The 26,442-nt window shown below is 34.2% G+C and overlaps 2 protein-coding genes, 1 long non-coding RNA gene, 1 other non-coding gene and 1 pseudogene across 4 annotated transcripts in view; 1 reads left to right on the top strand and 4 right to left on the bottom strand.

The window, feature by feature from the left end:
• Positions 1 to 26,442, top strand: part of LOC141579365 (uncharacterized) — a 441,343-nt gene that overhangs the window by 372,582 nt on the left and 42,319 nt on the right. The gene's annotated exons all lie outside the window — the stretch shown is intronic.
• Positions 1,194 to 1,266, bottom strand: TRNAD-AUC (transfer RNA aspartic acid (anticodon AUC)). Its single transcript has one exon. It is a non-coding gene; the product is annotated as a tRNA-Asp (tRNA).
• LOC105071478 (olfactory receptor 6C1-like) lies at positions 1,723 to 2,687 on the bottom strand. The gene has a single exon (XM_010958158.3). It carries the CDS (start codon positions 2,685 to 2,687, stop codon positions 1,746 to 1,748), a length of 942 nt encoding a protein of 313 aa, XP_010956460.3. The 3' UTR covers positions 1,723 to 1,745.
• On the bottom strand, positions 16,610 to 17,552 carry LOC105076330 (olfactory receptor 6C1-like; annotated as a pseudogene).
• LOC105076329 (olfactory receptor 6C3-like) lies at positions 24,283 to 25,221 on the bottom strand. The gene has a single exon (XM_010964441.3). The coding sequence runs from the start codon at positions 25,219 to 25,221 to the stop codon at positions 24,283 to 24,285; it is 939 nt and encodes a 312-aa protein (XP_010962743.1).

The raw sequence follows: 26,442 nt of genomic DNA on the forward strand, positions 1-26,442 counted from the left end.
GTGCCTGTAGTTAACAACACTGTACTGCGCCCTCAGAATTTGAAGTGGGTAGATCTCATGTTAAGTGTTCTTGTCTTAGAAATATAAGCCCTACATTTTCATAACTGTACCAGTTAGATACATAGAACAATATTAGTATTTATTACAATTTATTGATAGCTATTTATGAAATAAGCTTTTAGATTATTTCCCTCCCTGTGGTAAGTTGTTTATACTTGATTTACCTGAACTTATAACCTGATTTACCCATGGGAAATATGTGCTTAGAGGGTATAGAAACCTCAAGTTTGTCAACTATTTGTCTTATTTAACATACAAATTATACTTCAGATAGGATGGAATGAACGGCAGAAACCATTCTTAATTTTCCTCTAATATTTTGTATCTCTTTCAATATTCTGTCAATTTTTTTTCCTTTCTCAACAAATCCTGTGTTGTATCTCTGAAGTGAATGTATCTCATAATGATTATTAGGAAAGTTGCACCACTATTTAGGTTTATTTTTCTGTTACCAAAAATTGGTTTATATAATTTAGAATACTTCTTAATATCCATAATCATTATTTCACTTTACACACAAACACACACACGCATACGCACACGCGAGCACACACACACCCCATTCCAAAAATACTTTAGGCACTTATTAATGCATCAAGCAGATAAAATGTGAGAGTATTTTAACATATGAAATCCTAATTTTATATAAAATGGAAGATTTTGCATTCATATGAAGCTTTTATCTTCTACAAAACTTAAATGAAATTTTTTTAGGTATAAAATAATCTGGATAAATGCCCTGTTTCAAACTAGTCCAAATTTTGAGAAGGTTTTATATATACATGTAATTCAGCAAAATCGCAAAGGGGAGCTTACCTTCCATGAAATTACAGAAAGTGAATTTATCCTAAATATCTAAAATGGCTATTTCTACACTATTTTATTCTATGTATGTATCTGCCTGCATCTACTGTGTTTTTATGGGATTTAGAAAAATGGAGCTTTATTTAGCAGTATCCCTACAGAAGTACATATTGCTAAAAATCTATACTTTTTAAATCAATGAATAAATTATTTGGACATCCTCTATTGAAGTAAGCAACAAGTAATGTTTCTTAGTTTTTTTTTTTTTTTAAGACTTTTTTGTTTTGTTTTCATTTTTTAGGGGGAGGCAATTAGGTTTATTTATTTAATGGAGGTAGTGGGGATTGAACCTAGGACCTCATGCATGATAGGCAGGCACTCTACCACTGAGCTATACCTTCCCCCCAATGTTTCTTAGCTTAAAAAAAAAGTTTCACATTTTTCAGTAAATTATATGGCATCAAAAAAAAAAATGTTTCCTGAGAAACTGCAATATGGTAAAGGCAACTTCTGTCAAATGTAAATGAAACTCACAAGATTATGTTTTCTGTACTAAGTAAGTGAAATATCACAGACATCTTTATACAGTGTCCTCCATTCCTGGTGACTATTTCTTTCCTAAACAAAACTCAAAATGCAATTTTAAACTTAAAAGTTTTTAGTTTAAGAAGTTGCAACTAACAAGTGTTCAGAAGAATGAAAGTCAGAAAGACTTAAGCAAAGTTATCCAAATTGAATGAGAAAGATACTAAACAAACGGGCTTGTAAACTGCTAGAAGGAAAGAGAATACACAACGATGGCATGGAGATCATTGTGTTTTGAATACCCTATTGAAAATTTTAGCTTTCCCAGCAATGTGTCTCTAATTCATTACACCACATCATTTCATTTGCTTCTGAAAAATACTCTTCCTCGCCATGTCCGTGAAGGCTCGCTTGACTTGCTGATTCCTTAGGCTGTAAATAAAGGGGTTTAGCATCGGGGCTACTGAGATGTTGAGCACAGCCACACCCTTGCTCAAAGACACTCTCTCATTTGCTGAGGGTTTAATATACATAAAGATGCAGCTGCCATAAGAGATGGAGATGACAATCATATGGGATGAACATGTGGAAAAGGCCTTTGTCCTCTGACTGGTAGAAGGAATCCGCACAATTGTGCTGATGATATATATGTAGGACAGGAATATCAGTGCCAAGGTTATCATTAGAGTGAACACAGCACAGGAAAACCCCATTATTTCTAGGAATTTGGTGTCTGAACAAGAAAGTTGTAGGAGGGGGAAATAATCACAGGTAAAATGGTCAATAAAATTAGACTTGCAGTAATCAAGGTTTAAGAGCAACATGAGTGCAGGGAATATCATTAAGAATGAAATGAGCCAAGAAGAGAAGACAAGCATTATGCAGACTCTCTGGTTCATGATGGTTGTGTAATGCAGAGGTTTGCAGATGGCAACGTAGCGGTCATAGGACATGACGGCCAATAGGTAAAATTCAGTGGCTCCCAGGAGAATGAAAAAAAATAACTGAGCAATGCAATCATTAAAGGAAATGGTTTTATCTCCTGTAACAATGGTGCTCAGGAATCTGGGTATACTGACAGTTGTGAATGACACCTCTAGTAAGGAGAAGTTTCTGAGGAAGAAATACATGGGGGTCTGGAGGTGGGAGTCCAGCAGGGTCAGGGTGATAATGGTCAGGTTCCCAGTGATGCTGAGCATGTAGGTGATGAGCAGAAAGATGAAGATGACAGCCTGAAGCTGTGGGTCATCAGACAGTCCCAGGAGGATGAACTCTCTTATTACTGTGTAGTTCCTCATTTGTTTTCTCTTCTCTTGTGTCAACTACAAGAGGAAACACAAAGAGAAGACTTAAAGAAAAGAGGATTACCCACAGATAGAATTGGAATTTGCCTCTGGAAGTCAACTATTATGTCATGCTAATTTAATTTAGGAGATTTTTAAACAAGTTCATGAAACTAGATGACATGTTTTAAAGTAAGATTTTTACCATATGCCAGAGTCTGTTTCACATAGAATGTTTTTTATAAAATCCCTATTTGACAGATTGGAAACAGATAAGAACAATTTTTAAAATTCATATCCAAATCACAGAACCTAAATGGGAAGAGCAGGGATTTTAACCTGGGTTTTTCTAAAACCTGGGAATACTGGAATAGAAATGGTACCTGTTTACTTAACAGCCTCCCCTAAATGATTCCCTTCCCAATGGGAAACACCTGGTCTTTTCTTCCACTCCAAGAAAAGCATCTAACTTCCCAATTTTTGTCACCCAAATTTTTGTAATATTATTTCCTAGTGTAATATAGAAAAGCCAGATGTGTCAGGAAAAAGGTCACTCAAATGGGTACGTCTCCCAAATCTGAAAGTCATTGGTGTTAAATCTTTAACCACATGACAGGTTTTCTGAGTTTCCACTGTCATGGTCACTTTCCCAACCTCCTGCTCCTCCTCTGAAGCCACAGATAATGGATTTATTGCCATGACTTCCTCAGATATTAGCGAGTCCAGGGGAGAAAGGAGGCAGACTAGACACTGAGTTTTGGATCTCTGTTATGGGCCAAGGACACCAAACTGTACAGATGTCTAAAATAAACCGTTACCCTCCATTAAACATTTTTTCTCCAAAATTTCTCACATCTAAGTGATATTAGTATTCTCTCTCTCTCTATATATATATATATATTCTAATTTCTATCTCATGTATTTTTATATTTTGCCTTTTATCTACATCAGGATTCACTTAATAGAAGTTCTATTTTGTCAGCACATTAGAGTAATCATGAAATAGCAATGAAAACCTTTGATTTTGTCTTCCTAAATAACAGTAGTAATAATAATAATGCATTTATTTTAAAAAGAAGCTAAGTTTCCTCAATAAATTTCCTCAGTACATTTTCATATCAGTAATTCCGTGAATTCACATTAAATGGTCAAGTTTACATTCCAATGTCAGGAGAGAATTTTCTGCAATAGAATGTTTAATTTCAAGATACATGTTTGTTGATTTGTAGTATGTAATGCATCGTAATACTATGAAATTTCTCAACTTTGTTTTCTTCCCTTACATACGTGAGCTTTCTTTTCACTTACTTCACTTTCTAGCAAAAAACTATTGCTGCTTTCAAATTAAGGAAAATTCCAGTTGAAATGGATGGTGGCCAAGGCTACTGCGAGAGCATGTGAAGTTCACAAGAAAATGAACTTATTCTTTCACTATTCCTCAGAGACTAGAGAAGAAGTCTTAACAGCACTTAGAAGAAAAACAGACATTATAATTACATATTCTGTGAATAAATTTATGGCCATTGAAGAATGATAGATACTTACAAATGTAAAATTTGTTGTTCTCAATGAACAATCTTCTGAAGATTCATAGCTGTGTGTGACTCTTTGATCTGTAAACCATTTCTGGGATGTTTCTGGGAAAGTAATCAAGGCTATATCCAAGTCAGTAAGACATCCTTTCAGACTTTCCTCCCTAACTACTCATTCACATTTTTCCCTAGTCCCATATGATTTATGATAACAAGCTTCATATTCCTTTCTATTCCTTCCTTTTTAATGAATTCTCATATCTTGGAAATCTCATTGTTGAATCAAGCTTGTAGCTCACTGCAAGTGAAAATTAACCTATTCAGCAAACAAATGCTTGCTCTTGTGTTAAATAAAACAACTAGAAATGATTTTCAGGACTCTTCTCCCTTTCCACAGTCAATCATAAGGATGGCTTCATAATAAATCATAATGATGGCTTCACAATAAATCATAAGGAGAAAAGAAACAGCATTCTCCAAATTGTCCAATTTAAAAAGCAGCTATACTTCAATGTCTATCAAAGATCAAGAGATTGTTTTTTCTTATTTTATATAAATTGTGAGAAGCTCCCTAAATTCCACAATATAACTGGAAACTTAGATTATCTTCCCACATTCTCTATGTGTACTAAATTTTCTCTTTTTATATTTAAAGTCCTAAGAAGCCATAAGTGAGCTTGTGAACACATATATCCTCAAGACAATCTTCACCCTCAACATTACTACACAGTTTTCCAATTCTCTATCTTTCCCCTGACAATCTTTTTCTTGGTGTTAGGTCTGTATGCTAGGTTAATTTGTCAGAGACAAGAACAGATCATTGAATTAATTTGATAACTTGGGTAACAGTTTGGTTTTATAACAGCCCTAATTTTTTTCTAGAATGATTTATTCTACTTCTGACTCTGTTTGCTGAGTAAGAACTCATCATGTAAGAACTTCATTATGACAGCATGAAAAAAAATTTCAGAAGAATCAATTTAGAGTATTTTCAAATTATTACTTTAAGATTATCTTCGAATAATCTTGTAATTTAGAATTCTGTTTCTCTGAGTCTTCTGGAAAAAAAAAATGACCTTGCTTTTTGCCTAATGGGAAGGGGGAGGCAGATCAAGTCAGTGAGATCAAAGTACCAACCAGTATGAATAAGAATAATGAAAGAAAAACTGTTGTAACCTAAATCACTCTCAAAATCCGTAGGTTTTCAAAGAGATGTTCTCTTTCTCTCCTGATTGTCTCAGTTTGTAAATAGTATCTACAATTGAAGATAATGTATAACTTGAAAAGGAAAAGCAATTCTTATATGAATTATGGCATCAGGACTTAATTTTAATTTATAATGTGTGTGATTATTGGGACAGCCTGCAGGCTTTGCATTCCAAGAGAAATGGATTAAAAATACAACTCTCCCTGAGTTTCAGGTTTGTTTTTCGGTTTTTTTGGTTTTTTTTTTTCTCACTGTGGAAATAAGAATAATATTTCACAGAAGTATTGTGAGAGCTAATTTAAATATAAAGTAAAATTAAATTATATAAACATTTTATAGCACATACTCCCACACAGTAATCCCTGTAATCTTCTTTATTCCTAAAAATAAAGTCAATTATCACATTAGAGGCAGATAGTTCCACTATAAAATGATAATAAGGATTTTTGAGGAAACTCATCTGAGAGACAATGCTAAGGTTTTACATACTTATCTGATCTACCCATTATGGTAACACTGTTACATTTGAAGAAACTTTGACACTGAGAGGTTAAATAACATAAACAAGATCATGCAGCTAGTTATGGTGAAACTGGAATTCTAAACTCTTCCTGCCTGAAACTGAATCATATGCTGCTTATCAAACCTACATGCAATTAGGTGGCTGAAGCTCACAGATTAATTCTCTGAAAATTAATAAAGAAATCAATTACTATGACAAACAGGAAATAAACATGCTCAATTTTCATAATGCAGGAAGGAATAACAACCTCACATTATTCGAGTCAATTTGATGAAAAATTAAGCTAAGAATTAATAAATCAGAGCTAAGGAAAGGAAAGTTTTCACTGGCTTTAACTTTATAATCTTACCTCTGTTTGTACAGAGATGTTACAGCAGCTGGTTGAAATTATTTCTAAAAAATACTGTCAACTATTTCAGTTTTAGGTTAAAAAATCAAGCATTTCTAAAAATCACTCTCTATCAATACATTTGGAATTATTTTATTTCTGTGGCTAATTTTCTTTGATACGTTTTCCATTATAGCCATGGGAGCAAAAATAGGGAAGAGAACCAAGTTACGCAGTTACTTTGAGCCTTTCTGGACATGATTTCTGCAAGGATTATAACCTGCATAAGCCACGTGTTATTTTATCCACCATGTATGCCCAGGCTCATGGGAAATACTCCAGTGAATTCAATGTGTCAACAGAGGCCGAGAGGAAAACACACTTAGGATTATGAACATATTATCAACATTTGTACCAACATTGAAACAATAAACATAAGGGACAATGTCCATTGAGACAAGAGGGTGTGAGAAATAGGCCAGAAGCATATGGAATATTTTGCATACTATCTATAAGGAAATAGCTAAACATGCAAACGTTTTAGAAGAGGTTTCCTGAAATTCCTAAACCAAGATTTCTCTGAAGAATAGATCATTTTTTTCCCTTGCTGAGTAAAATAGTAGGATGAATGAATCTCATGTGTAAATATTATATTTTGTTTTCTCATGTAATAAAATGTCTCCATAAAAGTGGCTCTTTGATAAAGGGTTAATTTTCATAGAAGACCTAAAAATTCCTAATGACTATGCACCTAACAGCAGATAATCAAACTATGTGAGGTATAAAATAATAGAATTACAAAAAGAAATAGATGAATACACTATTACAGTAGCAGAAGTCAACATTCATCCATCAGAAATGAACATACCCAGCAGCAGGTAAAAAATTAGTTAAGGACATTGATAAACTCAGCAATGTCATCAATCAACTGGTTAAAATTGACATCTATAGGGTACTTCACCCAATAACAGCAAAATTCACATTTTTCTCAAGCACACATGGAATATTTACCACATTTTGGGACATCAAATACATGAAACAAATATTTAAATAGAAACAATGCAATGTCTGCTCCCAAACTGCAATGGAATTAAGTGAGAAATCAGGAACAAAAACATAACTAGAAAATCCTCAAATACATGGAAATTAAACAACATGGTTCTAAATAATATATGGAATAAATAAGTAGTGTCAGAATACATTTTAAAATATTTTGAGGTAAGTAAAAGTGGAAACACAGCTTGTCAAAATTTGTGAGATACAGTAAAAACAGTGCTTAAAGGTAACTTTATAACATGGAATAAACATATTAGAACATATGAAGAATCTGACATTAATCATCTACGAAAAAGCAGCTGTAGCATTACTGATTTCAGACAAAATAGACTTTAAATAAAATCCATAAAGAAAGATAAAGAAGGATATTTTATAATGATTAAAGGAGTAATACACGCTGGGGATATTAGAATCATTAATATATATGCACCTAACATAGGTGCACCTAAGTACATGAAACAACTAATAACAGAGATAAAGGGGGATGTTGATGGGAATACAATCATTGTCAGTTTTTTTAACAGTGCATTAACATGACTAGACAGATCTCCAGACAGAAAATAAATAAGGTAACAGAGAAATTAAATGATAAAATAGAAAAATTAGATTTGCTGGATATTTTCAGAGTATTATACCCACCCAAAATAGGATATTCAGTCTTTTCAAGTGCACATGGAACATTTTCTAGGTTTGTTTATGTACTTGGGCACAAAAGGAATCTCAACAATTTTAAGAAGATAGAAATTATCTGAAGCATCTTTACTGACCACAATGCCATGAAACTAGATATCAACTACAGAGAAACAAAGGAGAAAAAAAGGAAAGCATGGAGATTAAACAACATGCTATTAAAAAACGAATGGGTCAATAATGAAATCAAAGTTGAAATTAAAAAATACCTTGAGACAAATGAAAAAGAAAACAGAACCACACAAAATTTACAGGTCGCAGCAAAGGCAGTGCTAAGAGGGAAGTGTATAGTAATACAGGTCTTCCTCAAAAAAGAACAATCTCAAATAAACAATCTAATCCACCAACTAAAAGAACTAGAAAAAGAAGAACAAAAACACCCAAAAGTCAGCAGAAGGAAGGAAATTATAAAGATCAGGGAGGAAATAAATACAATAGAGATTAAAAAAAAAACATAGAAAAAAATCAATCAAACTGAAAGCTGGTTTTATGAAAGAGTAAATAAAATCGACAAAACTCTGGCCAAACTCACAAAGAAGAAAAAAAGAGAGAGCACAAATAAGCAAAATAAGAAAGGAAAATGGAGAAATTAGAACAAATAAAATAGAAATACAGAATATCATATGAGAATATTATGAAAAACTATATGGAACCAAACTGGATAACCTAGAGGAGATGAACAAGTTTCTGGAAACATACAGTCCACCAAGACTCAACCAAGAAGAAACTGACCACTTGAACAAACCAGCCACTAGAAATGAAATCAAATTAGCAATAAAAAAAACCTCCCTACAAATAAAAGTCTAGGACTGGACGGCTTACCAGGAAATTTTACCAAACATACAAAGAAGAATGCATACCAGTCCTTCTCAGACTCTTCCAGAAGATTCAAAAGGAGGGAATACTCCCAAACTCATTCTATGAAGCCACCATCACCCTGATACCCAAACTAGGCAAAGACACCACCAAAAAAGAGAATTACAGACCAATATCACTGATGAACATAGATGCAAAAATCCTTACCAAAATATTAGCAAATAGAGTCCAACAGCACATACAAAAGATTATACATCAAGACCAAGGGGGTTCATCCCAGGGACACAAGGGTGGTTCAACATATGCAAATCAATCAATGTAATACATCATGTCAACAAGAGAAAGGACAAAAAAATAACACATGATCCTCTCAATAGATGCAGAAAAAGCATTTGATAAAATTCAACACCATTTATGATAAAAAAAAAAACTCTCAGCAAAGTGGGTATAGAGGGAACATATCTCAACATAATAAAAGCGATATATGACAAACCTACAGCCAGCATAGTACTCAATGGTGAAAAACTCAAAAGCTTCCCACTAAAGTCTGGGACAACACAAGACTGCCCACTATCACCACTGCTATTCAATAAAGTCTTGGAAGTCCTAGCCAAAGCAATCAGGCAAGAGAGATAAATAAAAGGGATCCATATTGGAAAAGAAGAAGTAAAAGTGTCACTATATGCAGATGACATGATACTATATACACAAAACCCTAAAAGTTCCACACAAAAACTACTAGAGCTGATCAAAGAATTCAGCAAGATAGCAGGTTACAAGATTAACGTTCAAAGATCAGTTGCATTTCTTTACACTAATGATGAATCAACAGAAAAAGAAAGTAAAGAAACAATCCCCTTTAAAATAGCAACCAAAGTAATAAAATATTTAGGAGTAAATCTAACCAAGGAGATGAAAGAGTTATACATGGAAAACTATGAAACACTGATGAAGGAAATTAAAGAAGACTTTAAAAAATGGAAAGATATCCCATGTTCTTGGATTGGAAGAATCAACATTGTTAAAATGGTCATACTGCCCAAGGCAATCTACAGATTTAATGCAATCCCTATCAAATTACCCAGGACATATTTCACAGAACTAGAACAAATCATAATAAAATTTATATGGAACCACAAAAGACCTAAAATTGCCAAAAGCATTACTGAAGAAAAAGAAAGAGGCTGGAGGAATAACTCTCCCAGACTTCAGACAATACTACAGAGCTACAGTAATCAAAACAGCATGGTATTGGTATAAAAACAGACATATAGACCAGTGGAACAGAATAGAGAGCCCAGAAATGAACCCACAAACTTTTGGTCAACTCATCTTCGACAAAGGAGGCAAGATTATACCATGGAATAAAGACAGTCTCTTCAGCAAATGGTGTTGGGAAAACTGGACAGCAGCATGTAAATCAGTGAAGCTAGAACACTCCCTTACACCATACACAAAAATAACTCAAAATGGGTCAAAGACTTAAACATAAGACAAGATACAATTAACCTCCTAGAAGAAAATATAGGCAAAACATTATCTGACATACATCTCAGAAATGTTCTCTTAGGGCAGTCTACCCAAGCAATAGAAATAAAAGCAAGAATAAACAGATGGGACCTAATTAAACATACAAGCTTCTGCACAGCAAAGGAAACTATAAGTAAAACAAAAAGACAACCTATGAAATGGGAGAAAATTTTTGCAAATGAAACTGACAAAAGCTTGGTCTCCAGAATATATAAGCAGCTCATATGATTCAGTAAGAAGAAAATAAACAACCCAATCCAAAAATGGGCAGAAGACCTAAACAAGCAATTCTCCAAGGAAGACATACAAATGATCAATAGGCAAATGAAAAAATGCTCAATATCACTAATTATCAGAGAAATGCAAATCAAATCTACAATGAGGTATCACCTCACACCAGTCAGAATGGTCATCATTCAAAAGTCCACAAATGACAAATGCTGAAGAGGCTGTGTAGAAAAGGGAACCCTCCTACACTGCTGGTGGGAATGCAGTTTGGTGCAGCCACTGTGGAAAACAGTATGGATATTCCTGAAAAGACTAGGAATAGACTTACCCTATGACCCAGGAATCCTGCTCCTGGGCATATATCCAGAAGGAACCCTACTTCAAAATGACACCTGCACCCCAATGTTCATAGCAGCACTATTTTCAATAGCCAATACATGGAACAGATATCCATCAACAGATGACTGGATAAAGAAGAGGTGGTACATTTATATAATGGAATATTATTCAGCCATAAAAACCAACAACATAATGCCATTTGCAGCAACATGGATGTACCTGTAGAATATCATTCTAAGTTAAGTAAGCCAGAAAGAGAAAGAAAAATACTATATGAGATTGCTCATATGTCGAATCTAAAAAAAAAAAAAAAAAAAAAAGGCAAAACATAAATACAAAACAGAAACACACTTATAGACAAAGAATACAAACTTGTGGTTGCCACGGGGGTAGGGGTGGGAAGGGACAGACTGGGATTTCAAAATGCAGAATAGATAACAAGATTATACTTTATAACACAGGGAAATATATACAAGATCTTCTGATAGCTCATAGCAAAAAAAAATGTAACAATGAATATATGTATGTTCATGTCTAACTGAAAAATTGTGTTCTACACTGGAATTTGACCCAACTTTGTAAAATGAATATAACTCAATAAAAAATCTAAAAAAAAAAAAAGGATATGTGGAAAGAAAAAAAAAGAAAACCTCACAGTGTACAGATTACTATCCTGAAAACCTCATAATGATATGGTCATACTTGTAGAAAAATAAAATTACTGCTTCGCTTTAAAAAAAAAAAAGAGAGAGAGAACTGAGAGGGATATGACAATATCAGGTCTTATGAGTATAGATTCTCAGATCTGATGTCCATCTGTTTGCATTAGTAGCTCAGATTTTCAAGTCTAGCTCTTTTGACCTATGAAGAGAGATATGCATTCATCTCCCGGGAACAAGGCAAAGTCAGGGCACATCTCTCCTTACTGTAGACCATGGGGATTTCTCGAAGCCTCCCTTGGCATTCTCAGTAGCCTCCTAACTCTTCTCTATCATGAGTCTCCCTTGAGAATGGTTATGTTCATCTTTGTATCCCATAGAGGACCTAAACGTTGACATCTACAAAATAATCTTCCGTTAACCACAATTATTTAATATTTCAAGACTAAAAAAAATAGATGTGAAATCTTACAAAAACAGAACTCAGTCTAATATTATTTATTCATCTTGGCATGTATGATTTTTCTACATGTACACTTTTTGTTTATCTCTAGGTTTTGTTATTGTTGGGGCTTCAAGAAATAAGGCTGTTTCATAATTCTGAGATAAATAATAACTATTATAATGTACATACTGTGCTCACAATGTTTTAAAAATGCTGTTCCATAGGTTAACTAATAATTCTCCTTATCAGTAGCAATATTTAATTACAGTGTCAATTTTGTTCATCTTTCTGTTCATCTTGGACTTGCATTTACTTACCATGTCATTAACATACTAGTGAGAAGTATCACAAAATACAAGTCTTTTGTTTATTTTAGTTCTGGTTACTGAAGTTTGGTAAATTATCTTTATTGTTGTTCTTATTTTTCTCAAATATCTTTTAGTTAAAATAACATATAATCAGTTAATAATAAGTCACACATTCATTATATAATTACATAAAATAATAATACAGATCACATAATAACTGCTTTATAGAATATAAATGTTATATATTTCATCCAGTTGTACTGAGGTGTAATCGACATGCAGCACTATGTATAAATGGAAGGTTTACAGCATAATGATTTGACTTACAAACATCATGAAATAGGTTTATTGAACATTTGCTATCTCATAGAGATATGAAATTAAAGAAATAGAAATAAATTTTCCTTTAATGGCAACTCAGGATGGACTCTTTTAACAACTTTCATATGTAACATACAGCAGTGTTAATTATCTTTATCATGTTGTATATTACACCTCAAGTATATCACCCTACTCCCTTCTGACATGCAGAGTTTCTGCTGAAAAACCAGCTGATTATGGAGATTGCTTTTTATGTGACTATTTTTTCTCTCACTGCTTTTTAAAATTATCTCTTTATCTTGGACTTTTAACATTTTAATTAAGATATGTTTTGGTTTGAGTCTCTTTGGATTCATCTTGTTTGGGACTCTCTTTGCTTCCTGAACTTGGATATCCATTTCCTTCTTTAGGTTAGGGACGTTTTCAGCCATAATTTAATCAAATACATTTTCTGCCCCTTTCTCTCTCACTTATCCTTCTGGGACCCTTATAATATAAATGTTAGTACACTTGATGTTGTCTAAGAGGTCCTTTAAACTATCTTCATTAGAAAAAAATTTTTTTTTTCTTTTTGCTGTTCTGATTGGGTGATTTCCAGTATTCTGTCTTTTGAGTTGCTAATGAGTTTTCCTGTATCTCATAATCTTCGGTTAATTCACTTCAGTGTACATTTTATTTCAGTTATTGTATTCTCTAGCTCTGATTGGTTCACTTTTATTTTTTCAAGTTCTTTGTTGAAGTTCTCACCATGTTCTTCTATTATTTTCCCAAGTCATGGAGTGTTTTCTGTTACTATTGCTTTGAACTCTTTATTGTGTAAATTACTTATATTTATTTCATTAGTTTTTTTTTTCTGTTTTTTTTTTCTTTCTTTGGAACATGTGCCACTGTCCTTGCATTTGATTTGATTTTCCTTGTTTGTCCTATGACATGAGGTAGAAACAGTTACCTATCTCAGTCTTGAAGCCATATCCTTATGTGGGCATCTCTGTGCAGTCTGCCTGTGCACAGTGGCTTTGATAGGAGAGCTGGATCTGAAGTGAGCACTGGCCGAGTGTTCTCTTGGTGTGTGCTGGCAGCCGTCTCCCTGGGAGGTATGGCTGGAGGCAGAGTGACTAGAGCCATAGATCAGTGCAAGCCAAGCCTTCTCCCAGGATTGAGGATCATAGCCACCTTGGCCGGGAGTCGGGGTGGAGGGGTCAGGGGCCCCGAGGGGCTGGAACAGCAGTCCAGAGTGAGCTAGGCTTCTCTCTAGCACAATGACAGTCTGTGTTTGGGTTGGGGCTGGGGCTGGGCCCAAGGGGCTGGAGCATGAGCCAGCGTGGGCTGGGGGACATGCTCGGGGGATCTGGCAGGCTGATCAGGGCACCAGGCATTTTCCAGTGTCCGAGATAGGGAGCAAGCAGGTCTGTTTGTCCACTCCTCAAGAGCAGAGCCTCAGTTTCTGCAGCCCTCCAGTAAGCCCCACTGGTCCTCAGACCAGCCAAGGGGGCTTGTGCTCCTGGTGCCAGACCCCAGGGATAGGGTGCCGAAGCTGGGGGCCGAGGGTTTAGTTGCACTGAGACTCTTCAAAATTGGTAAATATAATTAATTTTTAATAAAAGTGATTGGTTTTTCCTTAGGCATGTAACACTCATCTTTTCCAACTCCTGCTACTACCTCACCTGAGGTGAGATACACTGAAGCCACTGCCATGAGGAACCTGAGATGTTAGGGAAAAGGGAGAAAATAATGTAACTGGAAGGGCTTAAAAACTGAGGTTCCTTGCATGTGAATTCCTGGCAATGTTTCATGACGATTTAGCCTACCCATGTGTCATCATTACGGGCTTTATTCTAATACAATCTGTTTCCCTTTCTCTTTAAAATAATAAGTATCGTTATTATTTCAGAAGAATTTCCTTCAGTCAAAGAGATGGCTAGGTGCTTTTCAAGAAAGCAGACATTAATATGTTTATGTGTTTACATGTGTTAAATAATAGTAGGTTTTAATTTTTCTGTTTTTTAATAAAATGAAAAAAATGACATCATAGTTATTTCCATAAGGAAGAGTGAATCCTGGCCATTTGCTATTTTAAAAATCCTGAACTCCTCTGTGCTTGAGTTACATCATCCATAAATTCATTTGAATACCTGTCTATCTCACAGAGTTGAGCTTTCAATGACATCTCTGTGTGAAATCTTTAGAAAAGTGCCAAGCATGTAATAAAAGTCATAGAAGGCTTTGCTCTATGAAAAATATGCTTCCTGACCATTGAATTAAGAACCTTCAGCTTAAAGATGGTATCTAATGGTAAAGGCTATGTTAGGTCTAAGTTAAAATCTGCAGTAAGAGAATCATGTAGAAATAATAAAAATTGTACATAGAAATAAAATTGTACATAAAAATAAAATTGTACTTAAAGTTGTACATAAAAAATGTGCATAAAGTTTCAGTTATACATGATGGGTAAGTTCTAGAGATCTGCTACACAACACTGTGCCTGTAGTTAACAACACTGTACTGCGCCCTCAGAATTTGAAGTGGGTAGATCTCATGTTAAGTGTTCTTGTCTTAGAAATATAAGCCCTACATTTTCATAACTGTAGCAGTTAGATACATAGAACATATTAGTATTTATTACAATTTATTGATAGATAATTATGAAATAAGGTTTTAGATTATTTCCCTCCTTGTGGTAAGTTGTTTATACTTGATTTACCTGAACTTATAACCTGATTTACCCATGGGAAATATGTGCTTAGAGGGTATAGAAACCTCAAGTTTGTCAACTATTTGTCTTATTTAACATACAAATTATACTTCAGATAGGATGGAATGAACGGCAGAAACCATTCTTAATTTTCCTCTAATATTTTGTATCTCTTTCAATATTCTGTCAATTTTTTTTCCTTTCTCAACAAATCCTGTGTTGTATCTCTGAAGTGAATGTATCTCATAATGATTATTAGAAATGTTGCACAACTAATTAGGTTTATTTTTCTATTACCAAAAATTGGTTTATTTAATTTAGAATACTTTTTATTATCCATAATCATTATTTCATCTTTACACACACACACACACCCCTTTCCAAAATACTATAGGCACTTATTAATGCCTCAAGCAGAATAAATGTGAGTATTTTAACAGATGAAATCCTAATTTTATATAAAATGGAAGACTTTGCTTTGATATGAAGCTTTTATCTTCTACAAAACTTAAGTGATTTTATTTAGGTATAAAATAATCTGGATAAATGCCCTGTTTCAAACTAGTCCATGGAATTACAGAAAGTGAATTTATCCTTCATATCTAAAGTGGCTATTTCTTCACTATTTTCTACTATGTATGTATCTGCCTGCATCTACTGAGTAATTATGGGATTGGGAATATGGAGCTCTATTTAGCACTATCCGTACAGAAGAACATATTGTTAAAAATATATACTTTTTAAATCAATGAATAAATTATTTGGACATCCCCTATTAAAGCAAGCAGCAAGTAATGTTTTTTAGATTTTAAATAAAAACCTTCACATTTTTCAGTAAATTATATGGCATTTAAAATGTTTCCAGAGAAACTGCAAGATGGTAAAGGGAACTTCTGTCAAATATAAATGAAACTCACAAGATTATGTTTTCTGTACTAAGTAAGTGAAATATCAGACATCTTTATACAGTGTCCTCCATTCCTGGTGACTATTTCTTTCCTAAACAAAACTCAGAGTGCAATTTTACCTTAAAAGTTTTTGGTTTAAGAAGTTGCAACTAACAAGTGTTCAGAAGAATGAGAGTCAGAAAGACTTAAGCAAAGTTATCCAAATTGAATGAGAAAGATACTAAACAAATGGGCTTGTAAACTGCTAGAAGGAAAGAGAGCATAAACAAGAATGGCATGGAGGCCATTGTGATTTGAATACACTATTGAAATTTTAAAATTTCCCTGCAATGTGTCTCTAATTCATTACACCACATCATTTCATTTGCTTTTGAAAGACAGTCTTTTTTGCCATGTCCGTGAAGGCTCGCTTGACTTGCTGATTCCTTAGGCTGTAAATAAAGGGGTTTAGCATCGGGGCTACTGAGATGTTGAGCACAGCCACACCCTTGCTCAAAGACACTCTCTCATTTGCTGAGGGTTTAATATACATAAAGATGCAGCTGCCATAAGAGATGGAGATGACAATCACATGGGATGAACATGTGGAAAAGGCCTTTGTCCTCTGACTGGTAGAAGGAATCCGCACAATTGTGCTGATGATATATATGTAGGACAGGAATATCAGTGCCAAGGTTATCATTAGAGTGAACACAGCACAGGAAAACCCCATTATTTCTAGGAATTTGGTGTCTGAACAAGAAAGTTGTAGGAGGGGGAAATAATCACAGGTAAAATGGCCAATAATATTAGACCTGCAGTAATCAAGGTTTAAGAGCAACATGAGTGCCGGGAATATGATTAAGAATGAAATGAGCCAAGAAGAGAAGACAAGCATTATGCAGACTCTCTGGTTCATGATGGTTGTGTAATGCAGAGGTTTGCAGATGGCAACATAGCGGTCATAGGACATGGCGGCCAGCAGGTAAAATTCAGTGGCTCCCAGGAGAATGAAAAAAAAATAACTGAGCCATACAATCATTAAAGGAAATGGTTTTATCTCCTGTAACAATGGTGCTCAGGAACCTGGGTATAGTGACAGTTGTGAATGACACCTCTAGTAAGGAGAAGTTTCTGAGGAAGAAATACATGGGGGTCTGGAGGTGGGAGTCCAGCAGGGTCAGGGTGATAATGGTCAGGTTCCCAGTGATGCTGAGCATGTAGGTGATGAGCAGAAAGATGAAGATGACAGCCTGAAGCTGTGGGTCATCAGACAGTCCCAGGAGGATGAACTCTCTTATTACTGTGTAGTTCCTCATTCTTCAGTTGCTTATTTGTATCTCCTCGGCCAGACCTACAGGAGAAGGCACAAGGAACAAACCTGAAGAGTAGATTGCCAAATAGCCAAGTTTGGAGCTAGCATCTGGCTGAATAGTATGTCATCTCACTTTCAGGGGACATTTGAAGCAAATAAATCACAATGATAATCACAATGATCTTTTAGTTTCCTCTCTTTTACAGGTGAAAACTCTTTGGCTAAGGCAGGTTTAAAATGGTAAATATCCCAGAATTTTAAGTCTTAGAGACGGGATTTGTGCCTAGACTTTTCTGACTCCATAGACTACCTGTGAACTTTCAGAAAGGTGCCCATAACCCATGAGGTTTCCTGAGAACCACCTTTGTGCTATTCCAATCCCTACGTATGTCTCCCATTCTCTGTAACTTGAAAGTTTGATTATATTGAGAATTCTCAAAAGTGGGAACGATGCCATAGTTTTTTTAATAAATGGAACATTTTGTCCTTAGCTATCTATCAAATTTGCTAACACTCAGTTTTTCCAACTCCTTCTATTACCTTATTGGAAGTCAGAAAAGCTAAAGTCATTGAAACAGCTGCAGATGTTAAGAGTAGAGGGGAGGAAGGTAGAAAATACTGTAAGCTGGCGCTTCATTACATCTGAAACCCTGGTAACATTTTGTAATAGTTCAGCCTAACACTGTGTCACCATTATGGACTTCATTCCTATACAACCTATTTCCCCTTCTATTTAAAATATTATTTAAAATAATACTTAAATATGATTATTAAAGAGTTAGATAAGTGCTCTTCAAGGAAGCTGAGGTTAATAGTTTGTGTCTTTGTGTGTTTTTTAAATAGTGAGTTTTAATTTTTCCTTTTTTTAAAATAAAATTTTAGTGATATTACCATAGATATTTCTATAAGGAAGAGTGAGGATATCTAGGTATGAATCCAAGCGACTTAGTAGGTCTGAAATTCATTCAGTCCCTCAGTGCTTCGTCTATAAATACATACTTTATTCCACTGCATGGAAACCTATCTCATAAAGTTATTGTGAGCATTAAATGAGTGAATATATGTGAAGTACTTAGAAAAATGCTTAGCATTTAACAATACCCATATAAGGCTTTGTTCAATGGAGAAAACACTTCCTGACCACTGAGCTGAAAACATTTGGGATTTGGATGTTGTCCTATGTAGAAAGCTATGTCTAAGATAAGTAGTAATGAATAAATTTAGCACCAAGAGAATCATATCAGAACAATAACAATAAAAACACAAATGAAGTAGAATCACATGATTGTACACTACCTGTCAGGCATTCGGGGAAAGTGACTCTTAGCCTTGTTCTTCCCACTGTGTGTACGTGGTGACCTCTCCCACCACGGTGTATCTGCCTTCACCGCCTCATCACCACTCCCTCGCTTTCCACAAACAAGTCACTTCTCTCATCTTCAGCTGGGATTTGAGCGCCGCATTTGAGGCATATTAGATATTTGCAGCACATCAGCGTTGCTACCAGTGGCCACTTCGTTTCTCCGCTCCTCATTAGTAATCGTAACCTTTCTCAGAAAGGTGGTGAGGTTTGCATTAAATATATGCATGTGACTAGCATTATGGGTAGCAGATTTCAATGATTTTCAAATCGGCTTCTTCCTTATTCCCTAAACACCAGGTTTGATACCCATTGTAATGAGGACTATAGAACTCTTAATTCTCAATTCATCCTTTGAAACCCACCTCACAGACTACAAATCTCCTGTGAACACCTCTCTATAGTATAGTATAGTAATAGTAGGTTTGAAATAAACACTTGTCTAATTAATTGATGAATGTTGAGTTTGTTGCATGTCTCCACTTTATGCCAAATTCTAGGCTGTATATCACATCAGTTCTATCTTTGTTTTACAAGATGTATTTTGCTACTTTACCTACTTTTTTCAAGATGTATTATCTGCTTGGTTTAAATTCTCTGTATTGAGTAAATTTATAACAAAAAACATGTAAAGGAAGCTAAATTTTTTGATATATAACTTAAAAGAAAACTGTAAAATGTTATTTCAAAATTAATGTCCTTAATTTTTTACAATTCATCCTTTTAATTAAATTTACTCCCTCTCAGTAACTTCACTCTTCCTTTATAAGGGTTTGTTTTTCATGGAAAGCACTACTTTTTCATGACATCTTAAATCACAAAACGCATTCTCATCAAATAGACAAGATTTGGTTTCACTCTCTAGACTGAAATTTCTGCAGTAACTTATTGGCATTGGATATCCAGGTTTTAAAAATTATATTGTTACTATTACATGGTGAACAATGTATCAGTACACTGTATTTTAAAACATATTTCTACTTTTTTTACATTTTGTTTTTCCTCTTAAGTTTCCTGTTAATTTTAATACTCTTTTGAATAATAATATGATTTACACTTTTTGCTACTGATTAAACTTGTGACAGAATGTATGAAGAGCTATGAACAAAGGTATTAATAGATATTGGAAGAGTTCATGTGAGCATCACTGAAAATGAACACTTACATAGCCAGCGTTCCAGGACTAGAGAAAATAAGCTTAAAGGAACTCTAGCAAGACGTGATCCAATATCATAGGGTTAGGAGTGTATACTATACTTTTTATGTGAAAATGTTTATGAAAATTCAGTGGATTGCATTTATTTACCAACATCAAATAAGCCTGATAAAAATTATCAGCATTCATTCATTCATCAGCCTTTTGAGAGAAATAAACCCCATGTTTAATGAGGTCTATATGCTTCCTAGAGCCTTCAGCCATCACAAGGATGTATTCACACAGGGCGTGAAGGATATCTCCAAGCATTTAACTCATCTTCTCAGCTTTTATTTCTGAATGTAGGTCCATGTTTCCCCCTGGAAGAACATGGATTAGAGTATTTATTGTGCTTTATACTTTCTTCCACCCATTTCATCAAACTCAGTTCTTACTTGCTCCCTAAGAATCCCTGAGACAGGCTCTTTGAGCTATTCAGAATGAAAATTAACAGCGATACTTCATGTTTGTTACACGAGATGACTCTGAAGCATCTTCAAGGTGTCATTCTGAAAACACTCCTATCTCCTGCCCTTCCTAAATCCCTGCCATCAAGTTAGTGACCCTTTAAATAAACTAGATATTCATGATTTCTCGGATGCCCAAGATGAGAAGGAGACTCTGAATTAAAGGGTACATTATGTTTCAAGGACCAAAAGAAGTTCCTTTGAGAGACTGAGATGAAAGCCTCAGACTAGTTCCATTGTATTTCTTGTGTGTTTTGTTGTTATTTTTGTTTGTTTGTTTTTAATAATATTTTATTTTGCACTGGGTGGAAATATCTCTTAGTAATGCAATGACTTTGAGAGTCCAGTTGTTTCAACTTTTTCTATGTCTACCAGTTCTCTCTTCTTCAGTTAAACCTCATTACAGATCACTAGAAAAATTTCACAAATCGTACCACCAAAATAATGTGTTTTATTCATTTTATCATTGTTTCTGCTACTTTGTGTGTTTAAAGAGTGTTTTAGGGTTTAGTTTAGTACATTATGAAAAGAAAAATAGTTTAATTCAATGTTGAGGGTAACATCTAATTCAGCTTCATAATTACTTTAAATTTACTTTGGGCGCTGGTCAGTCATTGTAAGCTTTGCAGCGTGACACTTAAGAACTTCTCATGGCCTGAAGGCCTGAAGGCAAGGATTCGTCTGGAGAATCCACTGAGTGGTTGGAATGATTGTTTTATTAGATACTTTTTTTTTTTCACAGTTATTTTAGATAACTATTCCCCTGGAGAAATCTGAATAATTTATATTTCTTTATTTCAGTAATGATGGGCAGATTCAGTTCACAGCATACATACCAGTGTTCATAGAGACAAAACAAGGGGAAAGAGAGATTATCAAATCACTTTTAATAGTAACTTCAGAAATAGTAACACTCATATCTGTTGGAGTGTATGGTGAATATCAGCTCCTAACCTCACATTTTCAGTCATAAGCTAGCTATCTATAATTTAGACAAGGAAGGAAAAGTAAATAAACTAATAAAAATACTATGGTATCAAAATACTATTAATTTATTACTTATGACATTCTAGGATAAATTATCACACACAGTGTACGGTCTTTACAGTTAGAACACATGGATTAAACATACAAATGGGCCACATAGACTGGTGACTTTGGATAAGTTATTTACTTTCTTTAAGCTTCAGTTATCTCTGTTTAAAATGGAGTTGAAATTTCAAGGTTTTTTTTTTAAAAGAAATAATTGCAATAATCTAAATGAAAGTACTCTAAAAATCCTGTGGCACTTAATATGTGTTAAGAAGACCTATTTTATTTACTTTATTCTTCTTTTAGTTGGAATTAATTCCTAGCTCTGGGAAGGATATTCATAGTAATTGTGATTTAGCAAAACCACTATTTATTCAAGTGAAGTACTAAGAACTTTTGTATTTTATCTCATTTAATCCTTATAACACACCTATGAAACTTTTATCTTTATTCCCAAATAAACAACTAGGGTCACTGAAGTTATACTTTAAATATATTCTTATAGTTGGCAAATAGTCTACCTGAAATTAAAGTCTGTTCTTCTAAACAAATTACTACAAAGCCTATATTAGATTAGAAACACACAGAGACAGTAATTACCTGCCTTTAGTTAATAGGGAATGAATAAATTGACATAATAAAACAAAATTAACTACCTCTTTTTACACTGTTTAATATATCCAGGTACAGAATATAATTCCAATATATCCTATTTAATTTGATTAAAAGTTGAGCTGATAAGCAATGAATCACTGATAAAGTTTTGGGAGACTTCCACTACTATCTGTATGTCCAACTTACCTCTGATTTTCATACAGCCTTATTCACATTCAGAATGGGTGGAATATAAAAAAATCTTAGCAACTGCCATTGTTGTAACCCAAGAAAATCAGCATTTCTGTAAACATTTCCTCTCTTTGGACAAATTTGCCTTTGATTGTCAATGTTTTTGTCTTTTATCTCTCATTTTATCCAGAGTGTTTCTTTGACTATAGAGAGTAAGAAAGGACCAAATATATAAAAGAGAAAAAAAAAAAAAAAACCAGAAGGTGTTTAAAAACTCTCTGGTATGGTTTCTACATAGATTTCAAAGTAGCGTAAGTTGCTTAATGTTTTATCTGTTCTCTCTCCTGCTGGCTCAAGGGGACTAATTCAGGATATCAAAATTGCCAGAACAGAAATGTTCACAAAACACTAAGGAATATAAAACATAATACACATTAGTATTGAAGTCGGAAAAGGAAGCTTGGGGGAAAGTGTCCAGTGAGACAGAGAAAAAAACAACAAGCAAACAACAACACTGTGTGAAGTCAGGTTCCCTTGGCATTGTTTTTCAGACAGGGATTAACACCTGATTGTCTGAATTCCTGATGCAGATCTCTACCCCAACCTCCAAGCCGATTTTTTTAAACTGGTAATCTACCACATTGTACCAAGTACATTCACTAACTCCATTGTTTTTAATCTGCCTTCTAATAGAAATTTTTGGTACTGTAATACCACTGATGTTTTACATGTCTTTCCTACTCCTTCTGTTGCTCAGCAACAATGGCACTTAAAGAGTTTCTCGTTTTTATCAATTAATGTTGTCATTGATATGCCAAGTGTGCTATTAGGAGTTAGTACCTTCTGAGACTAGACTGTAATAATATAATCATGCCCCAATGAGATGATGTGAGTGAAACAAAGCCAATAAAATTGTGTAGGTCTTGGCGAAAGCTGTGCAAAATTTGCAGATCCTTTTACAGAGTTTCGAATAGGTAGAAAATTGAGCAAGCACAAGTTCTTGTTTTGTTTTCTTTTGTTTTGCTTTTTTAATCAGTCTATCATGTTGTCTATAGAGCTCAAGACTTCAGGCAAGTTACCCAATCTTTCTGAGCATCAATTTGCACATTTGTAACAAAGAGATAATCATGTCTGATTTCACACAGATATGGTACAGAACATTCCTGGTTCAGCATATGGCACAGAATAAGTGCTCCTCCAGAACAGATATTATTTTCATGAAATTCCTATCCAACTTACAGGTGGCACAGGAGTAATGGTGGCTGCCTAAATATCCCTCTTTTACATATTTTTAAAAAATAATACAGATAAAAAGGAAAGTATATAAAATAAGACATAACACAGGCCTTCAGCACAACTGAGTCATGTGATATTAGGAACTTCAGATTATTTGTAATTAGGAAAGTAAATAGCCAAGAATATCAGATGAGGGGGAAGAATTGGACAGATGCAGCAGATAGTGTGCAAAAAATGTGGTTGTTGCTGATATTTAATTTATTTCACATAATTTATTTCATATAATTTTAAGAAAGAAACTTATATTAGTAACAAAAGGGAAAATTTAAGAGTAAGGTGATTATAGCAGTGTTTCCTCATTTAGACATTACATAATAAAATATGTTTATTATTCAGAATAATAGGCGAAACAGTTTATGTTCTGTAGCTACTGGCTTTCTATTCAGAAGTGCAAATCAACGATTACATGGAAGCTACAGGTAGTTTGAAAGGGAGACACAGCATAGTCGCTTTCAAGTTAAACAGAAAAACGTAGGTAAATGAGGTCAGCATAGTAGGTATCTGGGAGATGGATGGAGGCGGATATTGTAGGAGATAAAATTTCATTCTTCCTTTATCAGATCTTCATGATGACATTCATTCATGTTAATACATAATTTTATTCATTTCTAGAAAACATTACTTTATAAACCAAGTTTTTGAAAGCTTGTTTTACTTGCTGGTTCCTCAGAGTGTAAATAAAAGGGTTTAACATGGGGGCAATTGAAGTGTTAAGAATAGCTACTCCTTTGGTCAGTGAAGCTCTTTCTTTTGCTGAAGGCTTGACATACATGAATATACAACTTCCATAAGAGATGGAAATGACAATCATGTGAGAGGAACACGTGGAGAAAGCCTTTTTCCTCTGACTGGCAGACGGGATTCTCAGAATGGTGCTAATTATGCACACATAGGACAGAATCACTAAGGACAAAGTGAAGAGCAGAGTCACAAAAGCAAAGTAAAAGCCGGTCGTCTCTAAAAACCACGTATCTGAGCATGAGAGTTGTAAAATGGGGAAATAGTCACAAGAGAAGTGATCAATTACATTGGAAGCACAGAAATCTAACTGGAGAATAAGCATGAGTAGTGGGAAGATGGTAAGAAATCCTCCTAGCCACGAACTGAAGATGAGCAGGGTACAGATTTTCTTGTTCATGATGGTGGTGTAATGGAGAGGTTTGCAGATGGCAACATAACGATCATAAGACATGGCAGTTAGGAGAAAAAATTCAGACACACCCATGGAGATGAAGAAAAATAACTGAGCTAAACAATTGTTAAAGGAAATGGTCTTGACTTTAGTAATGATTGCCCCCAAAAACCTGGGGATCGAAACACTGGTGAATGTAATTTCTAAGAAGGAGAAGTTCCGAAGGAAGTAATACATAGGAGTCTTTAGATGACAGTCTGATAAAGTAAGGATGATGATGGTGAGGTTTCCAGCCACACTTAATACATAAGCCAGAAATAAAAAGATAAAAATTACAACCTGAAGCTCTGGGTTGTCTGATATGCCCAAGAGTACAAACTCTGTAATCACTGTGTGGTTTCTCATACTGATTTTTTTCTTCAGGTCAAATCTATTCATGAAAAACAAAACAAAAAGAGAGAATACATGAATAGTAAAGGAATTGAAGATTTAACTATTGGTATTATTTACTCCAGTGAAATGAAGCACTAGAACTTTTTCTGTGTAAGATTTTTTTGGCAATATCCACTCCTGTTAAAGCAGAATATTTTATACACTGTTTATTAAAAAGGAATATGCAGTCACAGGTCTATGTTAAAATTTCCTCTCATTGGTGACTTTATGTAGAATCTTTGTATGTAACTAAACTTTCTATATGAGCAAACATCTCTTAATTATATGTTTCTATAGCAATATGTATTAGTTATGTCCATAGTTTAGATATTGATTTTTTTCCAGTTTCCAGGGTGTTGTGGTTATAGGATTGAAATATCTAATTTTGAATTTTAATTCTAATGCCTTTTACAAACTTTATTGTCTTACAAGACTTTGGTGGAGACTGACCCTAATCACAATCCCTGAGCTTAATGATAACTATGATTATTTTTTTCTTTTTTTGAAGATTATTTTATTTCATTTTTATTGAAGTATAGTCAGTTTACAGTGTTGTGTCAATTTCTGGTGTACAGCATAGTTGTTCAGTCATACATATACACACATATGTTTGTTTTCATATTCTTTTTCATTATAGGTTACTGTAAGATACCGAATATAGTTCCCTGTGCTATACAGTATAAACTTGTTCTTTATATATAGTAGTTAGTACCTGTAAATCTCGAACTCCCAATTTATCCCTTCCCACCCCTTCTCCCTTTCTGGTAACCATAAGTTTGTTTTCTATGTCTGAGTCTGTTTCTGTTTTGTAAATAAGTTCATTTGTCTTTTTTTAGATTCCTCATTTATATTTTTTCTTAATATATATTCTTTTAAATACAACTGACAGAAAGAAATGCCTTGCTTGTAAACAAGAGTAAAGTTACTTAAATTATGGGAAGATATCAGAAACCAGAGATATTAATGCTCACACAGAGCCATATCAATAATATATTTCTGTAACATGCTGATCCATGATACATTTATGTAATTTTTATGATGCTTATTTAAATTAACAATCAAACCTTTTTTTAAACTATATTCACTCTGTCTTTTTACTACTAAATTTGTCTGACACCAAGATGGACCTCAAGGGAGTTTTTTAGTGCCGAAATATCCCATTGCCTTCTTCCTGGGAGACTAAATAATCAGAAT

This window comes from Camelus bactrianus, chromosome 12 (assembly GCF_048773025.1).
Source record: "Camelus bactrianus isolate YW-2024 breed Bactrian camel chromosome 12, ASM4877302v1, whole genome shotgun sequence".
Taxonomy (NCBI): domain Eukaryota; kingdom Metazoa; phylum Chordata; class Mammalia; order Artiodactyla; family Camelidae; genus Camelus; species Camelus bactrianus.

Excerpts from the sequence above, each read along its gene's own strand:
- LOC105071478 (XM_010958158.3), bottom strand. The coding sequence starts at position 2,687 with ATGAGGAACTACACAGTAATAAGAGAGTTCATCCTCCTGGGACTGTCT.
- LOC105076329 (XM_010964441.3), bottom strand. The coding sequence starts at position 25,221 with ATGAGAAACCACACAGTGATTACAGAGTTTGTACTCTTGGGCATATCA.